The sequence below is a fragment of the Lolium rigidum genome, chromosome 7 (assembly GCF_022539505.1).
Source record: "Lolium rigidum isolate FL_2022 chromosome 7, APGP_CSIRO_Lrig_0.1, whole genome shotgun sequence".
Lineage (NCBI taxonomy): Eukaryota > Viridiplantae > Streptophyta > Magnoliopsida > Poales > Poaceae > Lolium > Lolium rigidum.
In genome coordinates this window covers 83,158,494-83,169,385 of record NC_061514.1, presented here as the reverse complement: position 1 = coordinate 83,169,385, position 10,892 = coordinate 83,158,494, and the positions used below count along the sequence as shown (strand labels likewise).

Here is a 10,892-nt window from a genome sequence, read left to right as displayed (position 1 = left end):
CAGCATTATTTCATTCAAACTTTTGAAAAATTGACGGAAAATCCTGTTTTAGATCTTTAGATTGGAGAATTGAAATTTACATGTATACATTTATCATCAAAACCATTTCTAGAATTTTCTAATTTTCTTGGGTTTTATATATTAGAGTAGGAAACTAGTGGTCAGAGTTGCATCTTGAAGGCCATGTTATAGTCCAAAGTGGCAATCTTTTGTGAACCTGAGGGAGTATCAAATACATATGCATTATAAATATCAACTTTCCCAGTGAGCCTGAGTCCGCATTCAGAATATGTTCATTAAATTTTAATGAATACATAATTTATATAGAGCATAAAATAAGAACAAAACACATGGCAAGAGCAAAGAACACTGCAGGGCATCATTAAAATTTGCACGAAACTCCGACTTGTGACAAAAGGCTGCACTTCAGGATAACGAGCTCTATAAAACAAAAACTTTGCTGGTAGGATAAAGAAGCACTGTTCATCCACAGTATCTTAATATGGAACAGTGGTAGAGGCATAAATAATGAAACATGGAAGCAAATTGGCTCGGGTAAAAAATCAAAATGGCCTCGATCTTCTGTGGTTAATAAAATACAAAAAATATAATCTAATAAAAGATTCAAGCGCTTTAAAGCATCAAATGAATAAAAATGTCCCTTACTGGTAAGAATAGGGACAAGATATCAGAGAAATCTGCCAGATATGCCTGTGTATAGATGGAGACAAAAGAGTAGGATTGTTCTACAGTAACACATAGGAAAACACAAAAGATATTTCCACTTCTGTTCTTTATTTATTGAACATACTTTAAGAAAATGTATCAGTAAGAAACTAATGTTATACTGTAATTTGGATGAAGTAAATCTTCCCCTTTAAAAATCTTGGAGTTCAGGTTTACATGCTAGTTTGTCGGCCTTTTCAGCTACACTATCAAATTAAAATTAAATGGAACCTGACTATTACAAGGATTATATCTTAAGAAGAGGAAAACTAAAAGGGTAAAATGTACTGCAAATGGTTAGTAGTGTAGACAGATGTACTCTAAATGAAAACGTATTGGACAGTTCAGAAAAGAAAAGTCAAAAAAATATGCCAACTAAGGTTTGGAGAAAAGATAAACGGAACATGCCTCCGTTGTCATAGCTTGTGCCCAAAGGATTGGAAAAGTTGGGTCGACATGAACCTACCGGACAGGTTCGAATGACATCATAGAAATGGGCTATAAAATTACAACAAGTTATCTATCTGAGTATTTGTGCAACTCCAATTCATCCTTGCGAGACTAGGTGTTAACCATATGGGGTTCGGCCAGCTGCACCAAAGCTGAGGTAAAATTTCTTCCCTGGTGTCATTTTCCAAGTTGAGAACACCTATATCCCTGCAATAATTCTTATATTTCGAAACACATGACTCACTATCTGTGAAATAGACACAATTTGGCTTCAACTGGGGAAATTCTTTAGCACTAAGGGATTGCGACTGGTTATACCCAAGAAACAACACCTGATCATGCAAGTCCTTCATTTCCAAAAGCTCTTTTGCTGCCATATCAACTTTATATAGCAATATTTTCTTGGTCTCGCATATGAGCTTGTTGTCATCCGTATCTATGATTTCAAAATCCCTGCGAACTTGCAGCAGATCGCCGCACGGAGTCTCAACAACATACATGCACTCAGGGATATAATTCTTCATGCAATCTGCAATTGTATTCATTGTGAAGGTAGGACTGGTGAGATCAAAAGTGTCGACTCTTCCGAATCTCGTGAATGCGTACAGCAGACCATCCGTGTAGATGCATTGTTGGTAGTCCCAACCTGGCGGCAGCAAGGTCCACTTGCAATCTCCTACCCTTGCAAACGAAAGCTGAAGTGATAGACCGTGAATGAGAACTACAATGTAGCTTCCTGTGGACGGATCAGGAAATATGAAGGATTGGTAGTAGAAGACGTCACGAAGCTCATCAAGAGCATGGATTGTCATATGGTGACCAATATATTGAAAGTCTAAGTCAATGTCGTGCATTGGGTCCCACAACTCATATTTGTCAATTGTGCCTGCGTTGTCAAAGATCGGCTTCACACTCTCATTGGTGATTACTGACGGGAGAGCAATCTGTTGACCAGTGGCCACGTTGACAAGGTGTAGCTCGGACTTCTCATCAGCAGTAACAAGCCAGCCATGTGAGGACCCAACCAGATACCTACTGCGGATAGGCGGATCTGGAAGAGTAAAATTGTAGACTCGCTTTTCTGCGAGGCTGTAGAGACAAGCTACGTTCTCACCAGCAGACTCGGACGTGTAGAGGAGGCAAGGGGTCTGAAGCCTTTTGTATAGTTCAGGCTGGCTGCGTATGGTGGTACACGCAGAGCGCCAGGAGGAGCAGACAGATCCCGCACGCATGAGGTCAGGGATCTCCAGGAGGGCAAAGATTTCCAGCAATACATCCTGTGGAATCTCCGGCGAATTTCTGACTACGACCTCAGTTTCCATAAGCGGTGAGTTTCTCTGAATTTCCTTTAGCGAATAGGAAGAAAGAGATAGGAGCTTACGCAAAGTTCTCAACATAATGGCTCGAGATCGGTATCCTGGCTAAGCTGACGCCTTCACGAGAACAACTGCAAAACCAGGTCTTTTGGAAGACGAATTGCTTCTGCGCACCAACCACAAGTGTTATCTGATCTCAGGTGAAGCACACCGACGACAGGCAGGCAGGCTCCTCCTGGCTGCATTTATAGGGTAGCTGAACCAGCTGAGGCATCACTTTTGATCCGAGTAGGAGATGTAGTCCGAATCCAAGAACGAGCATCACCCGAATTTTTTTTTTGTAGCGGCCACAATGTGGAAGAGATTCGGATTTTCAAATCCGACTTGTTGCCGCTGTAGGAACTCCGGTTGAGAGCCAAGAGAGAGAGAACTAACCCGCGGCGGCGTAGCCCAAGTGCCCGGCCGCCGACGGAAATGAGAAGGGGAAACACGCGGTCTTCCTGATGGCAGCATCTGGGGAAGAAACGCCGCTCCGCTTGTCCCACGCTATCGGCGCTGCTCGCTTTGGGCGGTCCGGACGGGAAGCCATGGATGGCGGGAGGAGGGTCCGGGCGGTTTTAGGGGAGGGGAGCTGCTGAGAGAGTGGTGCAGTTGGCCGGCAGCGGGATGTGTGCATCGCCAGCGCCATGGAAGAAATCGACCTGTGCAGGTCGCGTGAGTTTGTGAATTGGGTCAACAAGATAGGATTGAGGGGCAGAGGTGACTTTTCACGTGGTTCTAAGGGCATCTCCAACGGGGGAGACGCAAAACGGTTTGCGTCCGCCGGCCGAAAAATGCAGCGAGGCGACACATGTACCCGAGCCATGGCGACTCCATAGTTGTGGGCTTCCTCCTCCGCTGCCCAAGCCTGACGGCACATGGCGTCCTCATCGAGGGTCTCGAAGGACGCGAGCAGAACCCGCTGGTCGCCGGCAAACTCGAAGCGGCCGGGTACGGCATCGTCGTCGTCGGCGATGTCGTGGATGACGGCGTCTGCTGGTGGAGGGGCCGCCATCGCCGCCCGCCTCCGTGAGCTCGGCCCTGGCGTCGGCGATTTCCGCCCTGGTCGCCGCGAGGCACCCTTGCGCGCGCTCTGCCGCCTCCGCCGCCTCCAGGTCCAGCTGGTCGGCCTGAATGGCGGCGACGACTAGTTCCTGGTCCTCCTCCGGGTGGGCATGGCGGCACATCTGAACAACCTGATCCCAGCTAAGGTTGTGCTCGCTCATGGATGGATGCTAGGGTTTAGCTTGAGGTGTGCCCGTCACCCCCGCCGGTGTCCAGCATATATAGCCACGGCGGGGCAGGAAACGGCGTTGCCGCGCAGGCGGCGAAACTTGCTAATGTATTGGGTACGCGCGGGAACGACCGTCGTCGCGTGGGAACAGTTAATCGCCGGCGGCAGGCCTCGACGGTACGTAAAACGCCATTAACGATCTTGACGTTGTCTCAGCTAAAAAAATGTGTCTGCACCGCTGGAGGTACCCACACAAACGGTCGCCCTGGGCCGCATGGCGTCTGCGGGCCGACGCAAACGGACACAATCGGACATTTCGGACGTCTGAAATGCTTCGGCCCGTTGGAGATGCCCTAATCTGTTAGAGCATCTCCAGCCGCGTCCCCCAAAGGGATTTGGGGCGCGCCGGACGAAAAAACGTTCCCAGCCGCGTGCCTCAAAGCCTCTTTTGGTCCGGCGCGGCCGATACGGTGTCCGGCGCCCCGAGCTCGTCCCCGCTACACAGGGGACGCTCCGGGCACGCTGGACACAACGAAAAGCGAGGCGAAGAGACGCGGGCCCGACGCATCAGCGGTTCGGAAGCCTAAAACCCTGCCGCCTACCTTTGGTCAAGCGACGTTAATGGCGTCCCAGATTTCGTTGGAGACACCGTCGTCGCCGCCACCATCTCCTACTTCCGCAGCGCACTGGCGGCCGAGGAGGATGTACTCGTCCTCCTCCAACTCTTCCTCATCAGGGCTGACACGATCGGCACCATCCTCGTCGCACCGCGCCGCGCCCTACACCATCCCCAAGCGGGAGGTGAAGGAGTGTGGTGACCCTGCATACCACTGCATGTTGTAGTATGCCAGTCATTGATATAACATTCACGAAGTACCAATCCGCAAATATTACATCCCTCAGAGTAGTACAACAGAACATAGCTGGTCCATAACTCATTCATTTATTATTACAAACCATATGTACATATCATCACGGAGTTCCTCCTGAGTCCAGAGAGGAATACTCCTGGGTTCCAGGTGAACCCGACTTAGCTTACAATATAATAGTCTGAGCAGGTCATACATTTATTCTACTCGAGCAGCTAAGTACTAAAGTGTTCGTACTGCTCGGCTACTACTACGACTTCACGGTCCTAGACTTGTTCTCCTTCGGAACCGTCCCCGGTTTCGTAGACTATAAGGTAGTCTACTCCTTCTACACCTCCGGAGAGGTCTGGCTCTTCATAGCAGATCCCATCTGATCCTTCTTGGTCGTCGGTGTCCTCCTCAAGATGATTCAGGCAATCTAAGCAGGGGATTATAAGAGGTATGAGTACGAGCGTACTCAACAAGTTCATTATAGGAAAGAGGTGTTTAATGCACTAGCTACGGTATTAGACCAGAAAGTCTAATACTAATGCAGGTTTTTGTAATCATTTCTTCAAAATGTTGCTTTTATTCAGAAGAACTATGTCCGTCAGCCTTCACCAGTTTACTAGAACTTCATGGAGTTCCTTTCCGGCAGCGTTCGCAGTTCCAAAACCCGGAACAGGGAGTGACAGGTCACGATTCATTACACTCTGCAGAAATGTGTTGCTTTACCCACAAGAGATCTTAACCTTGGTGCCAACCGGGCAGCTTTCCCGTCCACACTTCCGATGGTGTGAGGCCCGGTATAAGGTCATAGCCAAGTTATACTCCTCCGCTACCTCGCACACCCACCCTTTGTTGCAATTCCGACCTTGGGTCCTCGGCGCCGGCGTATCCAAAGGATACCATCCGACCTCGACTACTATCGAGGCTTCCGGCCCGATACCTTCGCCGGTCGTTGCAACCCATCATAGACCGCATTACCGTGAGGACTTTAACGGGTTCCCCACCTTACCGCTTGTCCATCGGGATCAAGTGTCTACGGTAAGCGCATCTGTTGATGAACGAGAGGTGGAAGTACAACTGACTATTCCGTCCCACTCCAGATCTTATGGTTAACACGAGTTTTACGGCACAAGAATCACTGGACGACATTTGTTATTTAATCCTAGATGGATATAAACCATTGCAATCGAACCTCCACCATATCAACACATACCATGGTTCCATTGCCCACCACATAGTCATATTCATAGTTATGAAAATAGTTCTTTTGATTTTCATGCAAGAGTGATAAGCATAGTACTTTGCAAGTAATTTGGTAAAAATACTCAAATGACATGAGCAAGCGATGAATTTGCCTGAAGACTGCAAAGTGTTGCAGTTGGAAGGTGTGGACTGACCCTTGTCCTCTGTTTCTGAAAGAAATATCATTTTCCGATAAGGGCAATGGTCAAAGAAGCAATTATGCATGCTTTCAGCTTTTAGGGTTTGTTCCCCCCTTCCCAATGCTTTATTATTTCATGTAAGAGGTGATTAAAGAATAATTTAGGGATACTCTGTTTAAGGTAAAATACTACCTTGGAATGTTGCCAAGGTGTTTTTAAAGTCCAAAAGATGTCATGGACTTATTTTCATCATTAAAAATATGAGTTGTGATTTTTAATGATTATAATATTCATGAAATTATGACTTAATTTCATTTGTCTCAAAAATTATATTTCATATTTTATTATAATAGAGAATTTTATGCTGAGTGCTTTTCATATTTTTTTAGAGCTCTATTTATTTTCTAGAATTTCTGGAGAGATTCACTAATTTGGCCAATTATGAAATGACCAAAATACCCCTCGGGCCCACCTGTCAGGCAACCCGAGCTGGTTACGTTGGACCAGCCCACTGGGCTCGGTCCAACCGACCCAATCGCTCGCATCGTCTCCTCCTCTCCTAACCCTAGCTCTCCCGCACGCTCATGCGATCGTGGTCGCCGCTGTCGTCGCCCCTTTGTTCCGGCCGCCTCCGGCCATCTCCGGTGACGAGATCGGTCGCAAACGAACCGCCGGCAACGGCGCACTAGTTGTTCCGTGTCGATCTGCGATTCGAGGTCGCCTCTGCTCCTCCCCAACCCTACTGCAACTAGGGTTGCACGGGTTTGATACGTCTCCAACGTATCTATAATTTCTTATGTTCCATGCTAGTTTTATGACAATATCTACATGTTTTGTTCACACTCTATATCGTTTTGATGCATTTTCCGGAACTAACCTATTAACGAGATGCCGAAGTGCCGGTTCTGTTTCTGCTCGCTTTTGGTTTCGTAAATCCTACAAAGGAAATATTCTCGGAATTGGACGAAATCAACGCCCAGTATCTTATTTTTCCCGGAAGCTTCCAGAGCACCGAAGAGGGGCCAGAGGGGAGCCAGGGGGCCCCACCCCACAAGGCGGTGCGGCCAAGGGGGGGCGCCCCCCTATGGTGTGGCCCCACCAGGACTCCTCCGAGGCTGCCCTTTGATAACCCACAAGTATAGGGGATCGCAACAGTCTTCGAGGGAAGTAAAACTCAAATTTATTGATTCGACACAAGGGGAGGTAAAGAATACTTATAAGCCTTAACAGCTGAGTTGTCAATTCAGCTGCACCTGGAAAAGCACTAGTAACGAGGGTGATGTGAAAGCAGTAGATAATATGAGAGCAGATAGTAACGTAATACTGACATCAGTAGCAGTAATATGAGAGCAATGGCACCAGAAAATAGTTGATACTACTTCCAATGACATGTAGAACGAGTATATGATGATGAGAGATGGACTGGGGTTCCCAGCTATCTACACTAGTGGTAACTCTCCAATAACAAGTGTTGGGTGAACAAATTACGAGTTGGGCAATTGATAGGATTGAAATAGCATTAAGACAGAACATCAAGATTATTAATCGTGTAGGCATGTTTCCCATATATAGTCATACGTGCTCGCAATGAGAAACTTGTACAACATCTTTTGTCCTACCAGCCGGTGGCAGCCGGGCCTCTAGGGAATCTCTCGGAAATTAAGGTACTCCTTTTAATAGAGCACCGGAGCAAAGCATTAACACTCGGTGAAAACATGTGATCCTCATATCTAAGCCTTCCCCTCCGGTTGTCCCAATTTCGTCACTTTGGGGCCTTTGGTTCCGGACATAGACATGTGCATACAACTTGTAGATACAATCTAAGCAATAAGTATAAAGCTTAAATCTAAGATCATGCCACTCGGGCCCTAGTGACAAGCATTAAACACAACAAGATTGCAGCAACAATAACTTCACAAACTTTATAGATAGACTAATCATAATGTAACAATCCATCGGATCCCAACAAACACAACACCGATTACATCAGATGAATCTCAATCATGTAAGGCAGCTCATGAGATCATTGTATTGAAGTACATGGGGGAGATAATAACAACTAGCTACAGCTAGAACCCGTAGTCCATGGGGGAACTACTCACGGAGCATGATGGAGGCGGTGGCGTCGATGGAGATGGCTTCCGGGGGCACTTCCCCGTCCCGGCAGGGTGCCGGAACAGAGACTTCGGTCCCCCGAATTGGAGTTTCGCGATGGTGGCGGCGCCCCTGGAGTCTTTCTGGAGTTTCGTCAATTGGTATCGATGTTTTAGGTCACCAGGGCTTAAATAGGCGAAGAGTCAGAGTCGGAGGGGCCACGGGGCCTCCTCACACTAGGGTTGCGTGCCCCCCTCCCGGGCCGCGCCACCACCATGTGTGGGGCCCCCAGGGCACCCCTCTGGTCCCCCTCTGACTTTCTGGAAGGTTCCGGGAAAAATAAGGTTTTGGGCGTTGATTTCGTCGAATTCCGAGAATATTGCCCGAACAGCCTTTCTGGAACCAAAAACAACAGAAAACAGCAACTGACCCTTCGGCATCTCGTTAATAGGTTAGTTCCATAAAATGCATAAAAACATTATAAAGTGCAAGCAAACCATGTAAGTATTGTCATAAAACAAGCATGGAACATCAGAAATTATAGGTACGTTGGAGACGTATCAGCATCCCCAAGCTTAGTTCCTGCTCGTCCTCGAGTAGGTAAACGATAAAAAGAGTAATTTCTGTAGTGACATGCTACTTACATAACCTTGATCATACTATTATAAATCATATGAGATGAATGCAGTGACTCAAGGCAATGATCTATAGTTGCTAACAAATAGATAACATATAGCAAAACTTTTCATGAATAGTACTTTCAAGACAAGCATCGAAAGTCTTGCATAAGAGTTAACTCATAAAGCAATAAATTCAAAGTAAAGGCATTGAAGCAACACGAGAGGAAGATTTAAGTTTCAGCAGGTTGCTTTCAACTTTCAACATGTATATCTCATGGATAATTGTCAACACAAAGTAATATGATGAATGCAAATATGCAAGTATGTAAGAATCAATGCACAGTTAACACAAGCGTTTGCTTCTAAGATGGAAGGGAGTAGGCAAACTGACTCAACATAAAGTAAAAGAATGGCCCTTCGCAGAGGGAAGCAGGGATTAAATCATGTGCTAGAGCTTTTAAGTTTTGAAATCATATAGAGAGCATACAAATAAAGTTTTGAGAGGTGTTTGTTGTTGTCAACGAATGGTAATGGGTACTCTAACTACCTTATCAACCAGACTTTCAAGAGCGGCTCCCATGAAGGACGTTATCTCTACCGACAAGGTAGATCATCCCTCTTCTCTTTTGTTTACACATGTATTTTAGTTTTATTTATGGTTGACACTCCTCCCAACCTTTTGCTTTCACAAGCCATGGCTAACCGAATCCTCGGGAGCCTTCCAACATTCACATACCATGAAGGAGTGTCTATTTGCAAAATTAAGTTGCTTACTGATGAATCGAGCAAAACATGTGAAGAGAATTATTAATGAAAGTTGATTAATTGGGAGTCTGGGAACCCCGCACTGACTCTTTTTGCAAAATTATTGGATAAGCGGATGTGCCACTAGTCCATTATGAAAGTCTGTCAGAGTAAATGACAAGATTGAAAGATAAACACCACATACTTCCTCATGAGCTATAAAACATTGACACAAATTGAGAAGCATTTTGAAGGTTTAAAGGTAGCACATGAAGTATTTGCTTGGAATGGCAGGAAATACCACATAGTAGGTAGATATGGTGGACACAAATGGCATAGGTTTTGGCTCAAGGTTTTGGATGCACGAGAAGCATTCCCTCTTAGTACAAGGCTTTGGCTAGCAAGGTTGTTTGAAGCAAACACAAGTATGAACCGGTACAGCAAAACTTACGTAATAAGAACATATTGCAAGCATTATAAAACTCTACACTGTCTTCCTTGTTGCTCAAACACTTTTACCAGAAAATATCTAGACCTTAAAGAGACCAATCATGCAAACCAATTTCAACAAGCTCTACGGTAGTTCTCCACTAATAGGTTTAAACTACATGATGCAAGAGCTTAATCATGATCTACTTGAGAGCTCAAAACAATTTCCAAGTATCAAATTATTCAAGACAATATGAGGCGTTTTCTATTTCCAACCAAATAACAATGAGTGCAATAGCTTCCAACTTTTGTCATTGAACATTAAAAGTAAGAGCGAAGAACACGAGTGTTCATATGAAAAAGCGGAGCGTGTCTCTCTCCCACACAAGGATTGCTAGGATCCGAATTTATTCAAACACAAACAAAAATAAAAACACACAGACGCTCCAAGTAAAGCACATATGATGTGACCGAATAAAAATATAGTTTCAATAGAAGAAACCTGATAAGTTGATGAAGAAGGGGATGCCTTGGGCATCCCCAAGCTTAAACGCTTGAGTCTTCTCGAAATATGCAGGGATGAACCACGGGGGAATCCCCAAGCTTAGACTTTTCACTCTTCTTGATCATATATCATCCTCCTCTTTTGACCCTTGAAAACTTCCTTCACACCAAACTTCTCATAAACTTCATTAGAGGGGTTAGTACTCAAAAAACTTTAATCCACTTTGGTCCAGTAGTGACACATTGCAAGAACTCAATAAAACATTAGCTACAGCTCTCCACTTCTAGAAACCCTTGCTTAAAATCCACAAGAGACAATGCAAAAAACAGAGACAGAATCTGTCAAAACAGAAACGATCAAGTAAACACGAATTTTTAAGAGGTACTTCCGTTGCTCAAATCAGAAAACTCAAAACTAATGAAAGTTGCGTACATATCTGAGGATCACGCACGTAAATTGGCATATTTTTCTGAGTTACCTACAGAGAGCCCTGCCC

General features: G+C 45.4%; 1 protein-coding gene across 1 annotated transcript; it reads right to left on the bottom strand.

The window, feature by feature from the left end:
- Positions 1-2,665, bottom strand: LOC124675993 (F-box protein At5g25290-like). Its single transcript, XM_047212080.1, has one exon. It carries the CDS (start codon positions 2,571-2,573, stop codon positions 1,233-1,235), a length of 1,341 nt encoding a protein of 446 aa, XP_047068036.1. The 5' UTR covers positions 2,574-2,665; the 3' UTR covers positions 1-1,232.
- Between the last annotated feature and the right edge of the window lie 8,227 nt (positions 2,666-10,892).